The sequence below is a fragment of the Vitis riparia genome, chromosome 3 (assembly GCF_004353265.1).
Source record: "Vitis riparia cultivar Riparia Gloire de Montpellier isolate 1030 chromosome 3, EGFV_Vit.rip_1.0, whole genome shotgun sequence".
Classification (NCBI taxonomy): Eukaryota; Viridiplantae; Streptophyta; class Magnoliopsida; order Vitales; family Vitaceae; genus Vitis; species Vitis riparia.
In genome coordinates this window covers 2397174-2423926 of record NC_048433.1, presented here as the reverse complement: position 1 = coordinate 2423926, position 26753 = coordinate 2397174, and the positions used below count along the sequence as shown (strand labels likewise).

General features: G+C 33.2%; 4 protein-coding genes across 5 annotated transcripts; 1 reads left to right on the top strand and 3 right to left on the bottom strand.

Moving 5' to 3' along the window:
* Positions 1–1853: 1853 nt before the first annotated feature.
* On the top strand, positions 1854–4623 carry LOC117911520. 2 transcript variants are annotated; one of them, XM_034825926.1, is made up of 3 exons: positions 1854–2627; positions 2728–2913; positions 2999–3434. In XM_034825926.1, exons 1-3 carry the CDS (start codon positions 2169–2171, stop codon positions 3089–3091), a joined length of 738 nt encoding a protein of 245 aa, XP_034681817.1. In that variant the 5' UTR covers positions 1854–2168; the 3' UTR covers positions 3092–3434. The 2 variants fall into 2 exon arrangements, with proteins under 2 accessions (XP_034681817.1, XP_034681816.1); XM_034825925.1 differs by lacking the exon at positions 2999–3434 and adding an exon at positions 4051–4623 and having other exon boundaries at positions 1867–2627.
* An 809-nt stretch (positions 4624–5432) lies between these two features.
* Positions 5433–6393, bottom strand: LOC117911522 (phosphoprotein ECPP44-like). Its single transcript, XM_034825927.1, has 2 exons — positions 6164–6393; positions 5433–6016 (listed from the first exon to the last, which is right to left on the bottom strand). The coding sequence occupies exons 1-2, from the start codon at positions 6293–6295 to the stop codon at positions 5648–5650; spliced, it is 501 nt and encodes a 166-aa protein (XP_034681818.1). The 5' UTR covers positions 6296–6393; the 3' UTR covers positions 5433–5647.
* A 1049-nt stretch (positions 6394–7442) lies between these two features.
* LOC117911519 (lysine histidine transporter-like 8) lies at positions 7443–10164 on the bottom strand. The gene is made up of 5 exons (XM_034825924.1): positions 9632–10164; positions 9169–9302; positions 8633–9063; positions 8395–8526; positions 7443–8268 (listed from the first exon to the last, which is right to left on the bottom strand). The coding sequence occupies exons 1-5, from the start codon at positions 9895–9897 to the stop codon at positions 7750–7752; spliced, it is 1482 nt and encodes a 493-aa protein (XP_034681815.1). The 5' UTR covers positions 9898–10164; the 3' UTR covers positions 7443–7749.
* Positions 10165–20339: 10175 nt separating this feature from the next.
* On the bottom strand, positions 20340–23834 carry LOC117911398 (lysine histidine transporter-like 8). The gene is made up of 5 exons (XM_034825755.1): positions 23196–23834; positions 22957–23093; positions 22426–22856; positions 21100–21231; positions 20340–20840 (listed from the first exon to the last, which is right to left on the bottom strand). The coding sequence occupies exons 1-5, from the start codon at positions 23750–23752 to the stop codon at positions 20355–20357; spliced, it is 1743 nt and encodes a 580-aa protein (XP_034681646.1). The 5' UTR covers positions 23753–23834; the 3' UTR covers positions 20340–20354.
* Positions 23835–26753: the final 2919 nt, after the last annotated feature.

Here is a 26753-nt window from a genome sequence, read left to right as displayed (position 1 = left end):
ACAGTTTTTTGTGTTTAAAATTAAAAAATTGTATTTGGGAACTGAATTCTGGAGAACAATTTTTGTTCTAAAAAAAAAAACATGTTTGATTGAGTTAATATTTTTTTTTTTAAATAAGTAAAATAAAAAACATGTTTGAAAGTTATTTTTTTTAATTAATAGTGTTTTCTTCCATTAACTTGATATTATAAATATATAAATAATTTTCATATGCACAATTCATTTAAATTAAAAAAAATTATTCAATTTTGAAATTTTTACACTAGTTATAATTTTCTTAAACAAATAATGAATTTGTCACAATGCGTAAATATATTAATTTCAATAATTTGAGGAAAAAGAAAGAGTTTGTGGGTGGGGGTGTGGTGGTTGAGTGAAGCTCACCTTTATGGAAACACAAAAAACAGTTAAAAAAAACAAAATAAAAAAAAAAGAGAAAATACAAAAAACAATCTATTATTTGAACAGTAAAAAAATAATGAAAACATTTTTTTATTGTTCTAAAAAAATGGTTATTGAGAACACAAAAAACAAAAACACACTCCATTCCCCAAACAAGTTTTTTATGTTTTTTGTTTTCAAGAATAGAAAACAGTTCTTGAAAATAGGAACCAAACAAGCCTTAAATTACTTATAATCCTCGATTGATATCTAAAATCAAGAAAACGTATTTATCATCTATGTTATCAAAATGAAATAATTAGAGATATATATTCTTCTATAAAAGAATATTATAATAAAAATTGTCCCTCACATTTTATTAATTTTAATAAAATTTTTGTTTAACATTATTTTTTATACTATTTTACAATTTTTACTTACATTGCAAGACTCGCAAAATCTATGTGCACAAAAAGACACATGGCTTCGTCAGTTTGGTTTTGGGCATTAAAATAAAACCAAAATGTAATCAATTTTTTTTTTAGCATATGAATTAAATTAATTGAACTTAAAGAAGAAACTGATTGATTAGATTCAATTCAATAATAATAACCGATCTAAATTGATTTACTTTATTAGAGAACAATTTTCAAAAATCTTTTTTTAGAACTATTTTTGAAAACAAATCCGTGGCCTTGAAATTATAAATATAATTTCAAATGTACCAAAATACCCTTTACTAGATTGTATATAAATCTAAAAGTGTTTTGATGGGAAATGGGTATAAAAATATTCCATGAAGGGTATTTTTATTGGAAAAAACGTTTCTATTTTTTTATTTTTTTGTTTTAAAAACATGGGGTCATTTTGACAATATGGGATTGATTATGTTTTGAATATTTTATATTTTAGAAATGTAAGAAGAAGTCACGGGCATGTCAAATGGGACCAACTTAACCGACCTTGAGATGTGATCTTAGAATCCTTTTCAACTCTCTCTCAATATCTAACGTCCATTAACTAATTAAGCCATAATTTTTTCTCAAAATTGATAATCAATTAATTAAAAAATATTTAAAAAAATACCAAAAGGGTTAAAAGAAATAAAGGGGGGACAATAGAAGAAATCCATCAAAATATGTCCCAAGTCCAACCGCATGTGACATGGGTCGTAGAACAATGGACCAGCCCAACCCTCTCATTTACATAAGACACCTTCCAAAGAGCGTGTACGGCACGCTCCATCTCATTCGCCTAATCATCCCTCCCAACGCATTTTCTTCGCCTCAAAACATTCGGCGCGTGGAGTAAGACGGTCGAAACAACGTAGGACTCGAGAAGCATGAAAAGCGTGGACAATACGCACAACGGCGCATCATAGTCCGGCACAAATGTCCGTTGTATAAGCAAACATTGCCGTACCGCCTCTCTCGCTGTTTTTGAAAAACGTTTTCAGAGGGTACTCTGAAGTCTGGAGACTCTCTAGTCTCTACTCACTCTCCAGTCTCCGCTTCTTCTTCATTCCGTATTCCGTTTCTGCTTTCATTTGCTTTCCGGCATTACTAGAAAAACAATAACAAAAACACCCCAAAAGAAAAAAATTAAAAAATCTCATTGTTTTTGAAAAACATTTTCTGAAAATAGTCTCTCCTCTCACGCTTTCTGTTTTTCTTCATTCCATTTTTGTTTCTTATCCCTTTCGCAGCATTTATTGAGAGAACAAAAAGTGGCAAAAATAAAAAGAAAGAGAAAAAGTTTCTAAACCCTAACCTCTCCCTCTCTCTCCAATGGCGGTGACAATGCACGCCAAGTCAGACTCGGAGGTGACGAGCCTGGACGCGTCGTCGCCACCGCGGTCGCCGCGGCGGCCGCTGTACTACGTGCAGAGTCCATCGCAGCACGACGTCGAGAAAATGTCGTACGGCTCGAGCCCCCTCGGCTCGCCGCACCACTACCACTGCTCGCCGATTCACCACTCCCGCGAGTCCTCCACCTCCCGATTTTCGGCCTCTGTCAAGAACTCTAAGCATGCCAGCGCCTGGAAGAAGATTCACCGAGACCTTGAGCTTCGCGCCGCGGCCGACGGTGAAGACGATGACGATGACGACGACGACTTCTATACCGCCGCGGACGGCCGCGTCAGGCTGTACCTCTGTTTGGCCTTCGCTTTCGTCGTCCTCTTCACGGTGTTCTCGTTGATCCTCTGGGGCGCCGGGAGGTCGTACAAGCCCAAGATCATCGTCGAGGTACGTGCTTTGTCTACCGTGTCCACTCCGGTGTCCCGCTGAGTTGGCTCGGTCACTCAGCCTGTGTTTTTAATGCCATGTTTTGCGCTGTGATTGGCAGAATGTGGTATTCCGGAGCTTCAACATACAGGCGGGGATGGATCAAACGGGAGTGCCCACAGATATGCTGTCGCTGAATTCGACGATCCGGATTTCGTATCGGAACCCAGCCACGTTCTTCGGCGTACACGTGTCCTCCACTCCTGTAGAATTTTACTATTACCAGCTCAAGGTGGCTTCTGGGCAGGCAAGTCGTTTTAAAAAGTCCGTTTTACCTATTGCTTTATGCATTGGGTTACCGTCAGTACTAGGGTAAGATGGTCATTTTGTAGGTGGTCCAATCCTCCGCTGAGAGGCCTATCATGTTGACGTATGGATGCAGTGGTCAAAGCCCTTACCACCAATTATATGTAGGGTTTCCTTGATTGGAGTGCTTGTATAAGGCTGCAACACTGAAAAAACCAGGCTCACATAGCCATCATTCCGGAATTTGATAAAGAAGTTCCATAGAAATGGATTTTGAAAGTAGTATGTAAAAGGGAAAAAAATAGTTAACAAAATGGGTTTTCCATTTTGTAGGGGGAAGGCACTCAAGCCTTCTGACTGTTTGCTTTAAGTAAATTGGATTCTTAAGGAACTGTCATAATTACAAGGAGAAAACTAGGGTAGATGGGTAGGTCATATCACTTACTATATGTTTGGCTTTTTGGAAAATGGGGGGAAAATGCTGAAGAAAGAATATAGAAAAAAAAGGAAGGAAAAATTACAAAAATGGAAAATAGATTTTTCATTTATTTTTTTCTTTTATATATGGAGTAAATGATTAAAAATGTGTACTTTTTTTTTTAAATCTGTTTTGATTATATTTGATTTTCTTTACCTATTTTTCATGCTAAACCAAAGATAAGAAAATGATTTTTTTTTTAATGTTATTTTTTCTTGTTTTAGTATTTTGGACAACCAAATATGGACTTAGAGTATGCTTCATCTAACACTTGGGATAAATGCCTGTGGGAAAAAAAAAAGGGAGAAAAGAAATACAGAGAAAACTAGAACTTGTAGAGCTTTGAACTTCAATTGCTGGCTAAAAGAATCTAACATCTAATGTAATACAACTGAAATAAATCAATTGAATAATGTTAGGACTTCAAACTCCTATAGTGGTGTTTTCTTTCAATTTGCAAGCCATCTGAATTCAACCAGGAAAGGCATGCCAGGAGGTGGACTGTGCAGGCTTTGCATCAATGACAGCCTTACCTGAACTTATTCTTTTTTCATAAGTGACTCCCTAATGGTTTTATACCAAATTTTTAATTGGTAATTTAGTATTGCCTTAGAGGTGTTATGTTGTGAGTGTCTGATTTTAAGTGAATGAATACCATAGATGAAGGAGTTTTATCAATCAAGGAAGAGTCAGAGGTCAATAGTCATGGTGGTGCTAGGGCATCAAGTGCCACTCTATGGAGGGGTGTCGGTTGTTGGAGGCGCTAAAGACCACCTTGAGAAGGTAGCAGTGCCACTGAATTTGACATTTGTGATGAGGTCGAGGGGATACATTTTGGGAAGGCTTGTGAAGGTCAAGTTCCTCAAGAGCATCAGATGCCCTGTCATTTTAAGAGGTGACAGACTTGCCAAGCCCCTCAAATTGGTAGATTCTTGTATTTACAAGTGAATGATCTAGCCCTTTTATTTACAGTTGCAGGGTTTTGAGCTGACTTAAATGGACAATTCAGTTCTTAGCCTTTTGCCTATTGAATTTGTTCTGGGTTACAGATTTCATGTACTTTGTAATTATGTAGGATCCATCATTTGATGCTTCTGATATCAGGAGTGAATGTTAGGATTTATAATATATTTCTCCTTATTCCCAATGTAAATTTCATTAGTTTTGTTGCAAAAATATCTTTTTGATATAAAGAAACATTTGCCTTTCAGCTATCTTTATGGAGGCTTTTCATATCAAATGTTGCTGTTGATGGTAGAAAAATGTGATGATGAATCTTAGAATACTCAGAAAATATTGGTTTCTGTTTATGCTCGAACTTTGTTCCTTACATGAACTTACGGTAACCTATCCTGCCAGTTGCACTTGTCTTTTTGATATTTATTGCAGGCCTTTCTTTAGATCTTGAAAGCAGTTTAAGGCAAACTAATGACAGTTGCACTGGACGATAGGGGTTTCCTGTTGGCTCTTGTTTACATAAACAAGGAATGAATGATCATAGACGTCTGGTGAATGAAGTTTAAAATGGTGATTGCTAGCTAATTTTTGCATTACTATGTTCAATATATAAGCTGAATCGGTTTGTTAAACCTTCCTATTTCCTATGAATCAGCGTCTGAAAATCATTACAAATTAGAAGAAAAAGGAAGCCACTTCATTTGGGGGAATAATGAAACTGGTGGCCTCCAAGATTCTGTTTTCTTCAAACAGTTATGCTACTAACATGATGAGGATAATGTGTATGAGATAGATCAGGAGCACCTCAACAATATCCAAAGGGATCATTCTTCCTGTAGAATGATCCTTTTTTTGCAAAAGGGATGGGTATGAAGATCCCCTGCCTTTTTACCTCAATCCAGCCCCGACATGTCCTCAATCTCAAATGGGGTAGAGTTAGTGTGATCACCATCCATGTTGTAAATGTGCTTTCTTGCTGTAGTTTGATCACCATCCATCTTTGACTAGGTATTTTCCTCCCTTTTAATTGTAGATAACTTATGTAGCTGGGTGATGGATATGCCACATGAGAAATGCAATGATGCTATTCTAGACTTCCAAATTTCCCATTTAAGTTGGTTTAAGATTCAAACTCGCTGGCCTAGATGCAAATACAATAACACCCTAGAAAAACAGTTAAGAAACCAAAATCACCAAATCAAATACATACAAGCACTGGAAGCGTTCCAGAAAAACACAGCCTAACAAGCCAACAACACAGTCAATATCCTGAAGACAAGTCCCCTAATCAGTTTCCATCTTATTTCTCCTTGTCCTTCTCTTCTCCATTCTTATGGGATCCTGGCAGCTTCTCCTTTATCTTCTCCAAGATTCCTTTCTTTTCTGGTGAATGTTTGTCTGGGGCACATTCAGTTGGAGTTGCATGATCAGCCTCTTCACCTTTCTTGTGCTGGCCAGGAAGCTTTTCCTTGAGTTTCTCAAGAAACCCTTTCTTCTCCTCTGGGTTTGTTAATTCTTCCTTCGACATTTCATCACATTTCTCTACTGGAACTGATTCATCCTTGTGCCCATTCGGTTCTTCCTTTTCATGTGATATCTTTTCCTTAATCTTCTCCTTCAATCCTTTTTTCTTCTTTTTCTTCTCCCCTGCTTGTTCCTCATCATCAGACTGAAGGTTTGAAGCAACAAAAAAGAGTGATAATACAGTTTTGAAGCAACAAAAAGGAGTGTTAATACAGCTTAGAAGGAAACTTCGTTATTTAGTTGATGAATGTGCTGTGATTGGATGATATGATTCATTCTAATGAAAGTTTACCGAACTAGAGCTGCTATGATGCTGGTGGTGCTCTTCTGTGAGAGTGCTCCTCTCTTCCTTTTGGGGTTTCGACACTTTCACTACATCCACATCTGTCATAGGTGCATCCTCTTGTGGGTGCTGATCTGCCATTTTGTTGGGCGCTAGAGAACACGGGTGGTAAGCTAAATGGGAAAGTGCTTTAAACAATAGATGATAATGAAGGCTGCTTTTGTTTCACACTGAAGAGAGTTGGGTTTTATAGGCAAAGCCAATGCTGATCCAACTCAATAAGAAGTTATTAAAATTTAAAACAAAGGCGGGGAAGCAATTTCAGTGCTATGATTCCTTAGTATCACCGACCAATGAATATAAAGGAAAAATAAAATTTGCAGAAGTAGGTTGTCACGTGCCATCCAGAAAGTGTTGTACATTGGCCATTGGGAGGAGAAAACTAAGAATGGACGGTGTGGACGGTGCTGTACAAATCAAGGAGTGTACTGTGTCTGCTGATAACAAGGGTTACAAGATCAGAAATTGTGAGTGTCCAAGAGTAAGGCCCTTGTGAGTTGGGTTGGTTGTATATTATTAACAACAGAGCATGTGATTAGATGCTAAGCTGCTTGTATAACAGTAAACATTTGTAGCTATATGAAAGATAATGCTATCTTAGTATTTTTTTTCAGTACTATTACACTGATAGTAGGTATTGGCACTTTGTTTGTAACTACTGCAATTTGATCAAAATGAAGCAGAGTTGCTTTTGAATACACCTTTAGGATGATACTTTCTTCTACATTGGTGGAGATGCAGAGACTGTTCCTGATGTGAGCTCTTAGACAAGGAAGCTGGCCAAAATCATACATGATATGTTACAGGGCCTCCCCCAACACCATTTCTTATATCATGATCAGAAGAGAGTGGAATTATGAACCAACAAATGCATTGGTTTTAGGCAGCCTTTTGGTAGTGTCCAGTCTCACAAGACAGATTTTAGAGATCATGAAGTTGGAAAACAAGATGAAGGTAGACAAATTTGAAGAATATCTAGGTGCATGCTGCAGAGTTTCGAGGTCTCAGGTATCTAGGCTTTTAGTATTGATGGAAAATGGATTCCCGGGACATCAAGTTCCCAGGCTTCTTGATTTTTGCATTCCTTGTCTCTCAAATTAGACGAGTTAATGAAAATTGAAAGACTTGTGCATATTTTGTATTGTCTCTGCAATTGTGAAGAATCCAGCAATATACACTGCATGAAAACTACAATCTAAAACCTTATAGATCAAAGTATCAGATTATCTTGCTTGAGTATATTTATAAGTCATCCATTTATGTGAAACAAATCTCAGATAACACATTTGGGTTGAGTTTATACACTGCTAAAGCGATGAAGCCATTGAAATTATCTGTATAAAACTGCATTTTATGTGATTTGATCCACGTTTGAAACTATCATTGTCACCTTGGTTTGCTCTTTTCTCTCATTGGCTAGCCAGGTGCACTTCTTTCCTCTTGAATGGAAATCTTCTTGGTTTTCTTTCCTCAGATTTCATCTTCATTATTGTAAGAGCCAGAACTGTACTCAAGGTATGCGCTTTCCATCTGTGTTATGACTGCGGGGGCTTCAATAGAGGTGATAAGTGTGTGTTGAAGAAACTGGCATCTATGCCTTTGTCCACTATCTTCCATACTGCTGCAGCAACTAACAGGACACTGAGTATAATGCCTGAACAGCCAAGTCCCAAATTGAGATACCACATGGCACCATACTGACGGGGTTTCTTGATGGCGATCCACATGAAACATGGATAAGCAAGTGTCAGAGGCAATGCGATCCCTCCAATTAGAGGACCTAAGCTTCCCAAGAATGAAACTGCTACTGCTATGAAAGTTGTCAGTCCACCAAAGAACACCCTGATTGCTGCACGGACCCAACGTGAGCATGGCTTATTCTTCTTGCTGATGTACCTGAACTCCAAGTTGTCGAAAACTGGCATGGCATAGATTTGGTATGAACACAAGCTGTTCACCACTATCAGCAGGTATATCATCCTCATCACTAGCTTTTTGGTGTTTTGTCCATGGAACTCTGAAAATGCACTTAACAACCCTCCATTTGCAGGTATCTGGCATCAATTGAAGCACACACTGTAAAACCAGCTTATGGTGGGAGTATCGTTGGGCAAGATAGAAACATTCAAATTGAAATCTTCAGCCCTTGAAAAAATTGAACTGAAGGAAATGCTACTTACCCTGTTTCCATAAGCCCAGTATCCGGCTATTGCCAGTGGAAACAAACATGCAGCGGTTATGGAACATGAAACAATCACTCCTCTCCACATTGGCTCTTGTGATGGATGTTTTGGATTTGAAGGCATCGTCCCCTGCATCATCATATGCATTTTACATTACGAAAGGTGAATGTTGTCATATGTGTTGAGAGTTAAAGCTTGATGAGTTAGAGAACCGTTGAAGGATATGAACATTTACCTGTATCTCAAGGACAACATTGTGACCTCTAAATGCAAGAGCAATCATCCCAATTGCAGTCAAGACTTCCCCAATTCTTGCCATCCTTGATTCTGCCTCTGGTGGGCTGTATGACACACCAGCTGGCCTGCCCTTGGTGATGGATAGAATCCAAAGGAAATTACAGTAACTGATGGCAGTGGCTGCGCCGAGGAGTGAGACACCAGCCATCGAGTTCAAGTTGGGGAGCTGAGCCACGATGATTGCCAAGCAAGTGAACACCATGAACCACTCGGCCCCAGTTAGTTTATTGGCAATGCATGAAGAATCCCCACACAGAGTTCTGAAGAGAAGCTCCATGCTACCGCCCCCATAGTTGATCAGCATCACACAGGTACCCCCAGAGAGATACATCACTGGGAACAGAGCAAGCAACTTCCCCTGCTTTGGACCTGAAAAACACAGCATCTTTATATTTACACAACTCTCTTCTACACATCAATGGCTGATTAAAAAAAGAAAAAAAAAAGTGAAAAACAGTCTATCCTCCTCCTCACCAAAGGCCACAACTGAGAGCTGAAGGTATCTGCTGTACCGGGTTCCAGGACCTGGTTCATGAAGCTGCACAAGAAGCCACTTGGTGTAGAGCTGCCACGCAAATGCCAACAACAAACATGCTATTCCCCAGAACCTACATACAGTCAAAATCAACCTCAAGATTTCAAGCCATCCATTGGTATGCTTCAATAATAATCCAAACCCTTTGAAAAGTCTAAGAGATAATGCCAATTGCTAAGTAGGTAGGTACCAGCAATCGAATACGCACAAGGTAATTAAACTAAGACTCCTGCGTCCACCTCTCTTGACTCCACGGATATAGTCAATATAAAAAATTTTCAGATCCTGATTCCGGGAAAGCGAGTAAACTAAAGCTCAGACCATCTAAGGGATTTTTATTTATTATTATTTTTTTAATAATTATAAAATTAAAAAGAATTATGTATAATAATTTTTGCTTACCATCCCAACTTAGAAAAAGCTACGGGAAGCCAAAAAGCCTGAATCCCTATCCCTGAGGACAGCAAATGAAATGCAGAGGTAAAGGCGCCGCCCTTTCTGGACTCGGTGATAGGGAGCCATCCTTCTTGTGGGCTTGGCACCTCCTTCCTGGAGTCGGAGACCGGGAGCCAATCCTCCTGTGGTTTTGGCACCACCTCCTGAATGGGGCTGGGCACGGTGGTAACCACATGGACAAATGGATACTCTTCCACCATCACCTCTCCCATGTCTTCTTCCTCTCTGCAACTCCTCCTTCTTCGGCCGGTTTACAAGGATTTGAGCCCGAGCTTTTCCGAGATGTGTGATATGCGTGTAATTTTTCAATGATAGTAAAGTTCAAGCCTCTAGGAGATGCGTGTAATTTTTCCCAAGTCTTCTCTCTCTGCAACTCTTTCAAGCTTCTAGGAGATGTGTGGTAGGGCGTGCAATTTTTATTCGTCCCGAAGCTTCAGCCTTTTGGCCGCTTGTACAGTGAGCACATGAAACGTGAGAGAGGTGCATGAAAGCAGAGCATCTCCTAGTATCTATAGGGAAGCAAATCCCTGATGTCTAGGCGGATCAACCGAGTGACATCACGTGCGTGACGCATGTGGACATCGTCGAGTGACATTGCATTTTGCATACGTGTCCTGCACTGTGGCAGGGTGAGCCACGGTTGCCGATGTGAATTTGGGTCAAAGTTGTTGGTATTAATTATTAAAAAAAAAAAAAAGTTAGCTTAATTTGAGCGACTAATCCTGTGTCATTAGTTTAATCAAGTCTTTGTTTAGAATGATCAGAAAAAAATAATTAAAATTTTATTTATTTTTATTTTTCTTCATATTAAGAAAATGAAAATGAAGAGTAGAGTAGGGAAAAGGTAGGAGGCGAGAGTTAGGTGTGAAGGAGTATGAATGAGATGGGTTTAAAGAGACGTGTGATCAAACCCTTTTGGAAATGTCTAAGTCAAATAGGGAAAGAGAACAACTTTTTCCTTGCACGAGAAGGTGGGGATGGGTAGAGATTCCAGAGACACATGGGATGAACGTGGGGTTGATGTAGCTGATACTGTTTCATAATGTACTATTTTATTCTGCAATTCTTTTGCATTATTATCTTCAAATAAATTTTTTAAATTAAAAATTATAGTAACTCTAAAGGGGAAATGATTTTTTATTTTTCATTTTTAAATAATAATTTTATTTTCATTAAAAGCTGAAACTGATATATGTATTTGTTTTTTTTAATAATAATAATAATTTTTTTTTTGTTAGTCACTACTTTATTAATAAAAAAATTTTAAAATCTTATTTTATTGATTATTAATAATTATTTTTCATTAGAAAATTAAGTTAGTATGTTGTATGAGGTAAGCTCTTTGGGTTGGAAGAAATAACATTTAAAACAAGTGAATTATTTTTAACAATTAAATTAAATTTGAGATTTTTCTATATATATAATTTTAAATTAATAAAAGTAATGTATGAAATAAGTTATAACATAATATACCAATAATTTAGTTACAATTATGAAATTAATCAATAAACAATGTTTATAAATAGATATATCAAATGCTATAATATATTATAATAAATAAGATTATCATTTTTCGTTTTTTAAATTATTTTATATTTTTATAATTAATTTAATATTTATTATTTATAAATGGACTCATATTATAGGTTATATTAGTTATAGAAATTTATTATGATAACTTTAGGAATGTAAAATATCAATATTCTAATGTTTGAAAATTGGTTTTAATTATTAATTATTAATAATTTATCATAATATTTTAATAATTAACAATGATTTGTATTATATTTCATTTCATTTCATAAGAATTTTAAGCTATGTTTGGTTCTTGGAAAATTTGAGGGAAAATGCAAATGAAAGAAAATAGAGAGGAAAAGTAAAAGGAAAGAAAAAGTGAAGGAAAATAAAAAATAGAGTTAAAGATGATAAATTATTTTTATTTGTTACTTTAAACTCATTTCATTTATTTTAATTCATCAATATAAAGATTAAATAATTTTAAAATGCATAAGTTTCTAACTAATTTTAATTATATTTAATTTTCTTTGAAATATTTTATAAGTCAACCAAACATGAGAAAATCATTTTCCTTAATATTTTTTTTTTCTTTTGTACTTTCCGGGAACCAAACATAACCTTAGGAAACATGATTTTCTCATGTTTGGTTGACCTATAAAATATTCCAAAGAAAATTAAATATAATTAAAATTAGTTAGAAACTTATGCATTTTAAAATTATTTAATTTTTATATTGATGAGTTAAAATAAATAAAATGAGTTTGAAGTAGCAAATAAAAATAATTTATCATCTTTAATTCTATTTTTTTATTTTCCTTCACTTTTTCTTTCCTTTTACTTTTTCTCTCTATTTTATTTCCTTTGCATTTTCTCTCAAATTTTATGAGAACCAAACATAGTTTTAAAATTTTTTTTCTTTCCTTTGTACTTTCCAGGAACCAAACATATAATTCTTTTCATTTTTTTCCCCTTTTCCACAATACCTCTCAACCCCTTTTGGAAAAAGAGTTAGATAATTTTAGATCAAAGACTAAAAATCTTCTCCTCCAACCCACCCAATTAAAAGAAAATGGATGATATGGTGGTGGAAGATACCATACTTTATATTTTGTTCTCCTTTCTCCCCATCATTCTTTTTGGGGTGATTGGCTGTAACCCTTTTGTTTACTTTCCATACATCCATTATTGTCCTACAAAGAAAAAACTCTTTGGAAATTGGAATGTACACAAGTGTTTTGCTAATTGGCTTCAAGTCTAGGTCTCCCACCTTATTTTATTTTTATTTTTTAAAATGAAGCAATCTTGTGACCACGTAGGTGCATCATTATTTTCCCTACTCAAGTTGTTTTCAAATGGACCACTTGGGGTTAGAGTATATGTGCCAAAAGAAAATCTAGGCCTAGCTATCCTCGTTGAAAATTTTAGTGGTTATAGTTGATACCGGATAAAAATCTATTAAATGAAATTCATCAAATATAAATTTATATATTTAAATACAAAGAGTGTTGTGGGATGATATTTACCCATTGAAATAAAAATAAAAGTAATTATTTTTATTATTCTGATTGATTTGGATGTAGAATCCGAAGTCGTGATTTTTATAATATGAGTGAGTTTTATATTTGAGAATCATAGTTTAAAAATAATTATTTTAAATATAAGATTCATTTTTATACTCTAAATAAAATTATGTTACTTTCAATTTGGTATTATACAAAGTGATGTTTGGTGTGTGGGCTTGACGTGTTGGAAAGAGGTTGGTTTGAAAATTTCATCCTAACATTGAAAATTTATATTTGACTTCTAATGGTTACCTTTAAGACTTAAAAAAAGCTCTTAGAGAGTCTAATAATAGGTTTTCTTTGCTTTTTTATTTTAATATTCATGTGAACTTTGCTTTTTTATTTTAATATTCACGTGAACTTTTATAAATTAGGTGCATACGAAATGATAAGGTAGAGGAAAAAGACATAAAAGTGGGATTTTAGAAAATGTGTCCCAATGTGGAACATGGGGAGACTAAAATAATGAGCGCCACTTGCATTGAAATTTAGGTGATATCACTTTGATTAGAACCATCTTATCATGTTATTGAAATTTAGGTGATATCACTTGCAATCTTGTGACCACTTGCATTAATTTGTTGAGGTTTTGAGTCTTAATTTTTTTTTAGTACGTCATGTCTCCTATTGGTTGAGGAGATATATAGTGAGTTTTTTTTTTTTTTTTAAACTAAGTAAATATCATTAAATTTGATTCTTGATCCCGACAAACTTTTAACTGAATAGACATATTTGAAAGTCATACGCATCTATTGCGTATGAAATAAACAATATGTATAGTGACAGAGCCCAAGAGTGCCTTAAGACCGTATTTAGTTCTTAATCCTATGACATATGATAAGTGTATTGTATTTGTGTGAAAGATGATTAGATCCACTTTAGGGAAGAAATTTAAGATATTATATAGTAATGAACTTTTTGTTTTAATGATATAGACGTGTTTTAAAATCATAAGAATTAATGGAGTATAGAATCAATAATATTTACATAAAAGGAAATGTTCTATTTTAAAATAATATAAGACTTTGTGATATACTTTCTCAGCTACTTTAATTATTATATTTAATTTTTAATTAAATCTAAATTGAGTGCGTTAAACATTTTTCTCTCGATGTTAATCCTCCATGCAAGATTTTGGATATTTTTCTAGCCTCTAATATGACCACAACTATGGGAAACTTTAAAGAAAGATAACATTTAAGAAAGAGGTGTGAAAAGAGATAACACCACTTCCATTAATACATAAATTATACCACTTTGATTACTATAACATTATCCTACATTGGAAATCAATTTGATTTATATTAAATTATAAATCTAGATATTTCTTTATATTTAAATATCTATCTCCCATGTCCAATGTCTTAACAAAGTTCATTAGCCGACCAGGAGAAAACCAAAACAAGACCATTTGATAGGTTGATATAACAAAAATGGAGTGATGACTATGACCTCATCTCCTTCACACATTTTACTTTCCATGGTGGAAGATGGGAGTTAATGGGTTGGTTGTGGGCATGGGTTTCGATCATGGATTCAATCTTGATGGAGAGTTGATTTGAGGGAAAGATGCCAAATCTTCAAATATGAAGTAGTGGAAGTGGCCTTGAGGTCCACCCCTACTCTATCAATTGGGCTATGCCTCACAATGTTGCATTAACTTCATAAATAAAAATATCTTTTCAACCATTAACTCTTGATCTTCTATGACAATTTCTTGGGTGATATTTTGTGCAATGAAAAATTGGGTATTAGGGTTTTTAAATATAAAATGTTTAATCGGGTGACTATACTTTTAGATATAGCCTATCTATACGTTTATTAACTAATATGTTTTATATTGACAGAATAGCGCTTCTCGAAATGAGTAATATCTGTTAAAGAGCATGATATATATGTTGAACCCAAATCTTATAAGCTTAAACTTTTAGTAATATTGGTAGTTTAACATGGTATTAGAGCTTAATTTGGTGGGAGGTCTTATGTTCAATTTGCATATTTGTTTTCTCATTTGTACATTTGTGAGTAAAAAAAAAAAAGGTTTATCTGCATTGTTCTCCCTTATTTGCCTATCTCTCCATGTGCTATATAAGGATATGGGGCCGTATGTCAGGGAGAGTATTAAAGAATACGACATTCATATTGAATTCAAATCCTACAAGTTTAATCTTTTAACAATATTATCAAGGTAACAAAAAAAAGAAAGAAGAAAAAACTACGTGATAGAGGGTGTTAAAAAAGATGATATTTATATTAAACCAAAATCTTACCAGTTTAAACTTTTAAAAAAATCGGTTGTTTAACAATATTATCAATGCCTAAAAAAGGGGGACTATTTGCATTTGTTCTTTCTTGTCTAGGGAAAATCGGTAGTTTAACAATATTGTCAGTACAGAAAAATTGTATTTGTTCTCTTTTGTTTGTTTATCTCTCCATGTATGGGTACGAGGGTCGCATACGAAGGAGGGTGTTAAAGAATATGATATACATATTAAACCCAAATTCGATAAATTTAAACTTTTAGAAAAATTGATAATTTAATAATATTGTCAATGTTATTATCATTAGTAATAAGTTATGATTAGTGGTGTTATTCGTAACCAAGATTGCAAAGGAAAATATCTTTGGTAACATTAGCTCTTGATCTTCTATGCGATGAAAAACTGGGTTTAAGGATTTTTAAGTATAAGATCTCTAACGGGATGACCGTACTTCTAGATATCCCCCATTCCGCCGCCCCTTGGAGATGGACAGAACCCAAAGGAGAGTACAGTAACTGATGGCAGTGGTCGTGCCGAAGAGTGAGACACCAGCCATTGAGTTCGAGTCGGATGGCCATGCAAATGAACACCATGAGCCACTTGGGGCGCCAGTTAGTCTATTGGCAATGCATGAAGAATCCCCACACAGAGTTCTGAAGAGAAGCTCCATGCTACAAGCTACATCCTCCTGTAGTTGATCAGCATCACACAGGTACCCCAGAGAGATTTGTCACTAAAAGTCAAAGCATAGAAGAGAAGAAAATAAAATCAGGGCTTTTTATTTTATTTTATTTTTTATTTTTTATTTTTTTTTATCTCTAAGTGTCACATTTATTATACTTCTTTAATTTCTTTTTTAAAAATATTTTAGTATTTTTTTATTAAAAATATTTGAAAAAGAAAAGCATGATAGAGATATTAATAGAATTTTAGTTATATCTTTTTAATTTTTCAAAATTTAATATAATTTTTGTATTTTATAATTGAATAAGTTAAATTTTAAGTAAAACAAATATTTTTTATAATTTATTCTTTTTTTCTATTTTATTTTATTATTGATAATATAACATTTTAGTAATGTTGTTGAAAGTAATCAATGAGACATTCAACAAAATTTAATATTAATAATAATATTTTTAAAATGTAATTTTTATATATTTGAAAGGAAGCAATAACTATTTTTTTTTATAGAATTTTTGCATATATTTTAGAAGTTTTATATTTTATTATATGAAATAAAAAACCACGATGAAATCATTTAAAAAATAATTTTAATATTTTTATTTTAAATTGTATTTTGAAAAATAATTTAAAGATTTTACTTTACATATGAGTTTAATTTATTTATTTTTATGATTTTCTTTAAATTAAATCATTAGGGAATTAAAAGCATAAAAAAAAAATCAAATAATGTGTATCGTAGATATAACATAGTCACATGATATAAATTTATTTTATATAATTTCTATGTCCTTTAGATATTTTTAATATCCTGTGAAAATCATATCATTTAACTCAATTATAAATATTTGTTAATCTTGGAGCTAAATTTTACATCTTTACTTGAACCTTACCGTCATTATCAGCTTTATCTACCAAAATAATAATTCCTTTTTCTTTGGGATTGTGTTTGGATGATGGGAATCTTGACTAATGGGAAGACAAAAGCCTTTTAATTTGGTATCCACGTGGAATCAAGACTTGTATTTAAAAGTCTATTGAATGGGTTCCAAAAACAATATTGAGTTCTTCTACCAATGTTTTAAGAAAGGTATTTCTTAGTCAATGAATTAGAAAATGTTGCTTCTTTCAAAATTTTCAATCATCCTACATTTCATGAGATAGAAAATATTATTTAAAAATATTTTTATGAAATTGATTGAATTTGAAGCTAAAATGATCCATTATTTTCCCTAAACATGGTTTTGTTGGAAGGGCAATTACTTGTTAACAATTTAATTTTACAAAATATGAATTTCCATGAAGAGGGAGCGAGGAATTTTGGAAAATTTGAGAAAGAGTTGGAAGGAATGAAAATGAAAAAAAAAAAAAAAAGATTGAAGGAAAACAAAAATTTATTAAAATTCAATCAATTTTATTTCATTGTGTTTTTTCTTTCTTTTTTCAATGGTTTCATGATTTAAATGAAATATTTTAAAAATGTGAGAAAAAGAGAATAAAGAGAAAGAAAAATATACATAATAAAAAAATTTTAAAAATATATAAACTTTTGTATATACATAATTTTGAATTTTATATAATAAATTCAATAATAAAATTTAGGGTTTGTTTGAGAACTATTTTTTTTTAATAGTTTTCTGTTTTTCAAAATAAAAAAACATGAGAAACATGTTTAGGAATCAAAAATTATTTTTTATTTTATATTCTTGAGAAGAGAAAACATGTGTTTTTATAGAATATCTTTTAGTTATTTTTACTTGTTTTCTAAGAACTGTTTTAAGAAATAATTATATAAACATATGGAATAATTAAAAATAAAATACTACATATAAAAATTAGTTTTAAAACATATTTAAAAATATTGAAAATATTTTAGGTTTCTAAATAAACTTTTGTTTTATAAAAATCATATAATAATTTTTAAAACCTATTTTTCAGAGTTGTTTTAAAAAGCAATTACCAAACAGATCTTTATACTATTTGCAATTTTTTTTTTTCCTTTTCTTGAAAGCCCTTCAAAAAATAAAAAATAAAAAATAAAAAAATAAAAAAGGAAGAGAAGAAGAAGACAATTCTAGATCAAAAACTAAAATTTTCTCCTCCAAATTATGAAATCCAAATTCAACCCACCAAATGTTTTCAAATATGGATTCTTGGACTCGTAATCAAAAGAAAATGGATGAAAATAGTGGAAGAAGATACCACATATTATATCTTGTTCTCCTTTTTCCCCACCTTTCTCTTTGGGGTAAGTGGCTGTAACACTCCTTTGCTTGCTTCCTTCCATGCATCCAATATTGTCCCACAAGGAAAAAAATCTTTAGAATAGACACAACTGTCGTGCTAATTGGCTTCAAGTGCTGTGACCTCACAGCTGCACCACTATTTTGGATTAGTGGACTCAATCTCCACTCAAGTTGCTCTCAAATTTTTATTGATATGGACTACTTGGGTTAGAGTCTCTGTGCCAAAAGAAAACGAGGCCTACCTCCATTGAAAATTTCAATGGTTGTAGTCATGCTAAGATGATGATGATGAAAAAAATTTATTGAATGAAATTCATCGAATATAAATTTACGTATTTGTATGCAAATAATCCGTTGCGGGATCGTATTTATTTCCAGAAAACAATAAATAGAATATTTTAAGGATTTATTTGAGATAATATTTGATTTTATTATTTAGTAGTAGGGGATGAAAAACTAGAAGTCGTGATTATTACAGTATGATTGAATTTTATGTTTGAAAATCATATTTTAAATAAGATTATGTTACGAGAAAAAGATCATGGGTTCAAATCACAAAAATCACGTGATGAAGAAAAAATTATTGATAAACCTGTTATTCAAGAGTTGGTGAGAGATTTGTTTGAAAATTCTATCTAAACATTGAATATTTGATTTTTTAACCATTTTTGAGACTCAATCACTACTTTTCCTTTTTTTTTTTCTTCTTTTTTTTTATTTAAAATTTTTATTTTATAACATTCATGTGAACTTTTCTATATTAGGCGTAGAAAGAAAGACAAGCTAGAGGAAAAAGACATAAAAGTAGACAAAAGTGGGATTAGACAATGTGTCCTCCTAGGGTGGTGCAACCATGTGGAGACAAAATGAGAGTCACTTCCATAATAACCACTTTATTTAGTTCAACCTTATTATGTCATTGAAAATCAAATTAATTTGTTTGCATTATGAGACTTAATTTCTTTTCTTTTATATTAGTGTGCCATATCCCTTATCTCCTATTGGTCGAGAGGAGAAACTTTTTTGTAAGTTTTTTTTTGACTAATTAGACACATTTTAAACTTATGTGGACGTATTGTACGTGGAGCAAACAATATCTATAGTAAAAAGAAAAATGATACAAAATAATATCAGAATCAATTTGAATAAACATATTATAAAATTGTACGAATGCATTAGATATAAAGCAAATAATATTTATAGTAAGAAATGAGTTGGTATAAATGGTGTTAAAATCAATTTTTGATTCGATCTAATGTGAGATTTTATCTGATTATCAATCTCATAACATATAAGTGTTTTAAAATCATAAGAAGTAATTAAGTGTAGAATGAATAATAGTTACATTATTGACCCATATTGGTACTTTTTAAGCTAGTTTAAATTTTATTTATTTTTATTTTTAATTAAATTTAAATGGAGGGCATTCAACATCTTGTCACTTGATGTTAGTCCCCCATACTAGGATTTTGGACATCTAAAACATAACCATGTGAAACTTTGAAGAAAAAAAAAGGTTTAAGATAGAGGTCTCAAAAGTGATGGCACCAATTGCATTGCTACTTAAAATTATACCACTATGATTGCTCCAACATTATCATACATTGAAAATCAATTTGATTTATTTGAAATTATAAATCTCAATCTTTCTTTATGTAATAATGTCCATCTGCCATGTGTTAGTAAAGTTGATAAGAGGAGAAAAGAGGGGACCAAAGAAAAAGACTATTTGATAGGGTGACATAACAAAAATGGAGTGATGACTAAGACCCCATCTCCTTCACACTCTTTATTTTTCTTTTAGGGTGGAAGAAGATGAGAGTTGATGGCTTAGTTGTGGGCATGGCATTGGAATATGTTTGTTCAATCTCAATGGAAAGTTGATTGATTTGAGGGAAAGATGCCAACTCTTCAAGCATGAAGTGGGGAGGGGAAAGTGGGCTTGAGGTCCACCCCTCTATCAATTGGAATTGCCTCACAATTTTGCAAATTAATGTATAGGGTAGGTATATCTCACAAAATTTGGTATCTACATGTCTTGGCTTGGTCCCTTTTAGGTTAGGTTGGTGTCATATTCCATGGACTCTAATAGAATTGGGCTTGGTTTTGATGCATCTTCACACCAAACTTGGGCTGGGCTGATGGGTTGTTGCCAAAGCCCACAAAGATTCAATGGACACTCATTAGAAAAAAACTAATTCAATATTTTTATTCCATTCTTGAGAAAGGAGGAACATAATTACAAATAACAAATATAATTTCTATATATATATATATATATATATATATATATATATATATACTGTATTATTGGTAATGAGATTAGAATTCAAACTCACTCACTCACTCACTTACTCACTCACTCACTCTCTCCCCATATCTCTACTAAATTCATTAATCACTAAGGATTAAAGAAGCTAACGTGAATCCCAGTATCAATCAGAACATATATACTGGCCACGATTACTATTACGCTTAGCCCCATCCCTGATGTCCCTAATCCCCAATTAATCAACCAACTTGGGCTATACATTTTTGGTTTCTTGGTCTTGAGCCACAGGAAGCATGGATAGGCTAATGTGATTGGTAGGGCGAAGCCACCAAGAAGTCCAGTCAACTTGCTCACGAATGGTAAGGCCACGGCCATTAAGTAGCACCCAAATCCAAACAAGGCCCGGATAAGTGCCCTGAGCCACTTTGGACATGGCTTCTTCTTTCTCATGGTGTACTTGGACTCGATGTCGTCGAATGTTGGCATGCCATAGATTTGGAAAGAGCTTACCGCGTTAATTATGACGAATAAGCTTGTTAGTCCTAAGATGACTTGAGATGTGTCACGGCCATGGTATTGAAACAATGCCGCTAGCACGCCCCCATCGCTCGGTATCTGTCATTGAAAATTAATTGATTAGATCGTATCATAGAAATGTATTCAAATCTCATTGAATTTTCAAAACTCTAGTTTCAACTTTCGATAAGAAGTAATATTTTTTTTTTGACTTTCATATTAAACTTTTTTTAAAGTACATAAGTTTTTTCAACAAAATTGACTTTTTATCGAGGGTAAAAAAAGTATTCAACTTCTTAAAAGAGCTCGGACTCTAATTTCAAACAAACATACCATAATTAAAAAGAGATAAACCTACCGATTGACCATATGCCCAATAGCCCCCAAAGGTTAGGGGAAAGAGACACATTGCAATTATCGTATATGAAACCTTGACACCCTTCCACATTGGCACATGTGATGGATGCTTCTCATCAGATGGCATTGTGGCCTGCAAAAAAAGCAAACAAAAAACAAAAACCCATATTTAATTACAACTATTCAAAGCATATATTCAACCAAATCAAACATACGAAGTAACCAAAAGTCTATATCATGTGGGGTATGAGCTAAGAACTCAGAAGGAGACAAGCTCGCGCCTGCTAACTGTATGTGATGGTAGAAGGGAAATAAAAAATTGTGGTAGAGTCAAGTGTTCAACAATGGCTGGTCCATTGAAGAGGGCGGCTTGTAGAATTATTGGTTTGGTGTGGAAAAGGAAGGAAGCAAAGTCTGACTTTTTGATGGCTGGATGGGTCATGTGGACACATTAGTCGTATACATTTGTCTGGTGGGGGCTATTTTCTGAGCTTCCTCATCAATGCAAGAAAAGAAAGATAACAACGAATTTAAAGCTATTAAATATTATAAATATGACTGAAAGTTCAGTTTTTGTTTTGTAATATTTTTAAAATAGTTTTTTATTTATTTATTTAAATATCAACCTAATCATATGATTTAAAACAATTTTTTATTTTAAAATTTTCTAATACTATTTGACATTGTTTTCTAGAAATAACTTTTAAAATAAAATAAAATAAAAAATAATTTTTAGAAAATAAGTAAGAATTGTTTTCATCAATTTTTAAAAATAAAAAGAAAATATGAGTTTATTTAACCATATTTTTTAAAATTTGTTTTTAAAAATTATTTTTAAATTAAAGAATAAAAAAAAATTAAATTAGAAAATATGGTAAAACTAACCTTAATGTTTTAAAATAGTTTTTAATTATCTTTGAAAACAAATTTGATGACAAATTCAAATATGAAAAACAACCTTTTTTTTATAGAATTTATTCCATATGAAATTACTATAAATTTATGTGTAATATAAAAAGTTTTCAAAATATTCTTCGAATGGTACTTTTAGAATATTTTATAAAAATCACCTTAAATTTATTCAATTATTATTTTTTTAACAAAATAAATTCTCAAGAACTTTTTGATTAAAAAAACTTGTGGGACCTTTTTTTTTTTTTTTTTTTTTTAATTTGAAAAAACTATTTTCTTTTCTAAAATATAAACCAAGCCCTAAAAATCTGAAGGTGTTTTCAACCATTTGAAATATTATCCAAATACAAGAAATTAAAAAATAAATAAAAAAACAGAAGAAGAAGAATGAAGGTAAGCTATGTGATTGGCATACCTGAATCTCAAGGATGAGGTTGTGGCCTCTGAAGGCAAAAGCAATGATCCCAAGTGCATTCAAAACATCAAAAATTCTACCAATTTCTGAGCTGGACGAAACTGGATTGTATGAAACCCCAGACAAGCTCCCCTCAGCCACAGACACTACCCATATCATGGTACAATAGGTCACTGCAGTGACAGCGCCGATCAGCGAAACACCGGCGATGGAGTTCAAGTTGGGCAGCTGGGACAGCACAACTGCAGCACATGTGAATATCAAGTACCACTCTGCAGTTGTTGGTGGGTTCGGCGAGCAGGCGGCGCCACCGCAGACTGTCAGGTAGAACTGCTTCATTGTTGAGCCTCCCATGATGATTAGGGCAACACATGTTCCTCCTGATAGATACATTATCGGAAATATCGCAAAAATATTCCCCATCTTCTCACCTGACACATTCAGATTAAGTTCAAAGGAAGATTTTAAGAATTTGATTTCATCGAACACTTTTAAGAGATTTGGGGTTAAAGACAAGTGTGGAATGCTTACCAAAAGTTGCATTGAAGAGCTGAAGGTATCGGCTGAATCGCATGCCGGTTTCGGGGGATTCATGGAGATGGACAAGTAAGTATAGAGTGTAGAGTTGCCATATGAATGCTGCTGTCAAGCAGATGGTCCCCCATGTCCTGAAATCAATCACAGATATGTTAAGAGAAAAAGAAAACACAACTATGGACATGGGCATGACACTAGGAGGCTTGTATATATATGCAAGACTGATCACTTACCACCCAAGAACAGTGAAGGCCACAGGGAGGACTAGGGCTTGAATTCCAATTATCCCAGAAGAGAGGGTGTGGAAGGCAGCATAGTATATATTTCCATTTCTTGACTCAGTGATGGGCAGCCAAGCATCTTGAGGGTCGAGCTTAGTGAAGCGCAACGCCTTCCTAATGGGGCTCCCCAAGGGAGTAATGAAGCGAGGGGTTCTGATTATAGGAGTCCTAAAATTCGGAGTCCTGGATGTTCTGGGTGTTGATGTTTTGGATGTTTTGGGTGTTTTGCCTGCAGGTTCCACTTGGTCTCCTCCGATGGAAATTAGCAGCGGTGACCGGGAGAGGGAAGGAGAGTGGAACTGCGACGGAGGAGCCGATATGGGCGGTGTCATTAGCCTTGGTGTCATTGGCCTAGGGGTAATTGGAGCCGATATAGGCGGTGTCCCTTGCCTTGGTGTCATTGGCCTAGGGGTAATTGGAGCCGATATAGGCGGTGTCCCTTGCCTTGGTGTCATCGGCCTAGGAGTAATTGGAGCAGAGCTAACTTCACTGTGATCACCCATGTTCATAGATGCCTGTATGTAATCAGCTCTCCCTCTTTGTAATCAACTCTTCCTTCTGGCTTTGCTCACACACCCTAAACTGGCATATATATAAGCCACATATGCATGCAATAATACAACGGGATAAGTGTAGTTGCGAGTCTCATCCCATTCCTCCAAGTCAAGTTATGTGGGTGTGCATATGTTGACCAATTTTTGGTGGGCAGCTGGTGAAGACCGCCAGTCTAAAGATACATACCAAGGAGGCATGCATCTCTTTTGACAAAATAGTCGGCCTTTGAATCTGTTTCACATAATCTGGTTATGATCTGTGTTGGCTTGACCTTGACTAGGTCCTAAGGAATGGGCGCCAGGAAGAAGCCAAAAAAAACCTACCCACTTGGGTAGGAACATTATTAATAATATCTGTGGGGTCGGTGATTGCTTCAAGGATAGGGAAGTGTTTGTGTGGAGTTGAGATAGGGAAGATTGTGAGATACAGCTAAGGGTCTAAGGGTCTTGGCAAGCCACCATGTGAATACTAAGGCCAAATTAGCAGTCAAATTAAATATACAATTATTAGCAAAATGAAAACATGTTGTGTATCTATTTATTTACAACTTGATTCAAAAGGGTACTGTGACAGTGAGCTTTAATTGAACTAAATTTTGTTTGGTTCCCTGGAATTCTGGATTGGATGGCAAGAAAAGGAAAGAAAATAGCGGTAGCAAACATTTAATTAAATTGGCATTATTATAACACCTTACATTAAAACTTTGAGTCCAACTTTGCTTCTAATCAGGGTTAGAAAATGACCTTTTTTTTAAAATAATAATAAAATATAATAATAATAATAATAATAATAATAATTTTCCCCAAGTAATTAATTAAAAAAAGGGTAATGTGAAAGTGAATTTGGTTGGTTAGGGCAACCATTGACACATGTGAGTTTGAGTCGGTGGCCAACAAATATATAAAATAAAAAGAATATTAAAGCACAAACTATCAAATCCATGAGCTTTGAGGTGTCATTGCCATGAAGCTTCCGTATATATATATATATATATATATATATTTTTTTTTTTCTACAAACATGGTTGAATTCAAAATTGGCCCACTATAGCTGATGAAACCCTAGCCCTCCTTCCCAACATTTGTCCATTTTTTCCAATGGATAGAGCCTCCTCCAAATCATATACAATTGTTTCATGGGTAGGTTTCTATTAAATCTTTTTGACCTTCTATGACATAAAAATTTGACATCAATATGAGACATTGTTTAGGTCATATTTGAAATATCGTTTTTCTATCTGTTTGACTAATTTTATTTAAAAAAATTATGATTTGTTTTAAATTCTTATTATGAAAATAAGGTAAATATTGCTTCATAAGAGTTTTAACGTATACAAAAAATCGTTTTATATTTAATAAAACTTTTATTATACTAATATTACATTTTAAAAATTAAAACTTTATTTTTAATCTCAACTTCGAACTAAAAACAAAATAGAAAATCATTCTATAGAGGTTTAAAACTTTTAGACAATGAGAAAACAATAATGTATATAAAACTAATATTATTAATTTTAGCCCAGCTGACAAATATATCAAAGTCATAGGCAATTATATTTCTATGAAAAATAATTGATATCATAGTCAAAGGATGGAAAACAAAGTCATGTAGTTCTAAGAGCAAAAAATTAATCAGCATACTTCAACAGTTTCTCCTCAGATTTTCAACAATGAGGAATGCTTTGATCTGTTGTGGAATTCAAAGAATGAAATGCAAAAGTTCTCTATCGGCTGCCAATAGTGGACCCTATGGTATGAAAACTAGCCAATTGGGGAGACAAGTTGCATCAAATTTGGACATTGGCCAATGGAAGTTTCCCTAATGAGGGAATGTGGCCCCTGCAGATTGTTGGGATTGTATGTTAGAAACAACCCATTTGTTTCTTAATTCTAATATTTTAATATTTATGCCATGTTTGGTTCTACAAAGTTGAAGGGAAAATAGACAGGAGAAAAAATAAGGAGAGTAATGGGAAAATAAAAAGTAAATTTAAATGTAATACATTATTTTTATATTCTAATTTAAAATCGTTTCACTTATTTATTTCTTATATATAAAGATTAAAGAATTTAAAAATATAAAATTTTTTAAACTAATTTTAATTATATTTAATTTTCTTTTTTATCATTTATGGTATAATCAAATATGAGAAAAGTATTTTCCTTAATTTTTTTTGAGAAATTATAAATGCATCCGCCAAAACTCTTTTTGCATTCATCTTATTTATACATTCTTCTAAAAATTAGAAAACCTATATAGATATAATTTAAAACATACCCGAGATATTCTTTCCATTATTCTCTATTTAAACTCATCTTCTTTTTCCTTTTTCTCTTAACTTATTTCTTCCCAACCACAAACCCTAACTACAAATAACATAAAACATGGAAATCTTTTAGGGTTTATTCATATTTAATTTTTAATAAAACAACTTCTTGTAAAAATGGTTGAAAAACAATTAAGAATGTAGATGTCGTGAGAAATCATGAAAAACTATAATGTAAATAGAGGGGAAAATTTTTTGAACTCATGGTGTCTATCTTGGAAGGCTAGACATAGTTGAGATGTTTGGAGGTACATAACCAAACACTCTTAAGAGTATTAAAAGTTATGGGATTGGATACTCTTAATAGTATTAAGAGGTATAAAGTAGGACACCTTGAAAGTGTCCTCAAGGGTAAGGTTGGACAATCACAAAATGTTTAGCACTAGAAGTCCAAATAAGAACCACGATACCTCATTCTTTTAACTCAAGAAATGCAATAAAAAATACAAAGAAAAGAAACATATTTGTGCATTAGCTCATTCTTTTAATTCAAGAAATGCAATAAAAAAACAAAAAACAAAAAACAAAAAACAAAAAAAATATATTTGTGCATTAGCTCGCAATATCACTGGATATGATTATTTATTTATTCATTGATGAGAAACATAACTCTCTTACTGAATTTTATT

Excerpts from the sequence above, each read along its gene's own strand:
- LOC117911520 (XM_034825925.1), top strand. The coding sequence starts at position 2,169 with ATGGCGGTGACAATGCACGCCAAGTCAGACTCGGAGGTGACGAGCCTG. Across the intron at positions 2,628-2,727 it reads AGCCCAAGATCATCGTCGAG|AATGTGGTATTCCGGAGCTT; the intron begins GTACGTGCTTTG and ends TGTGATTGGCAG. Across the intron at positions 2,914-4,050 it reads TCAAGGTGGCTTCTGGGCAG|ATGAAGGAGTTTTATCAATC; the intron begins GCAAGTCGTTTT and ends TGAATACCATAG.
- LOC117911522 (XM_034825927.1), bottom strand. The coding sequence starts at position 6,295 with ATGGCAGATCAGCACCCACAAGAGGATGCACCTATGACAGATGTGGAT. Across the intron at positions 6,017-6,163 it reads ATCATAGCAGCTCTAGTTCG|TCTGATGATGAGGAACAAGC; the intron begins GTAAACTTTCAT and ends TCAAACCTTCAG.
- LOC117911519 (XM_034825924.1), bottom strand. The coding sequence starts at position 9,897 with ATGGGAGAGGTGATGGTGGAAGAGTATCCATTTGTCCATGTGGTTACC. Across the intron at positions 9,064-9,168 it reads GCTCTCAGTTGTGGCCTTTG|GTCCAAAGCAGGGGAAGTTG; the intron begins GTGAGGAGGAGG and ends TGTGTTTTTCAG. Across the intron at positions 8,527-8,632 it reads ATGTTGTCCTTGAGATACAG|GGGACGATGCCTTCAAATCC; the intron begins GTAAATGTTCAT and ends ATGATGATGCAG.
- LOC117911398 (XM_034825755.1), bottom strand. The coding sequence starts at position 23,752 with ATGAACATGGGTGATCACAGTGAAGTTAGCTCTGCTCCAATTACTCCT. Across the intron at positions 23,094-23,195 it reads GCCTTCACTGTTCTTGGGTG|GACATGGGGGACCATCTGCT; the intron begins GTAAGTGATCAG and ends GATTGATTTCAG. Across the intron at positions 22,857-22,956 it reads GCTCTTCAATGCAACTTTTG|GTGAGAAGATGGGGAATATT; the intron begins GTAAGCATTCCA and ends TGAATGTGTCAG.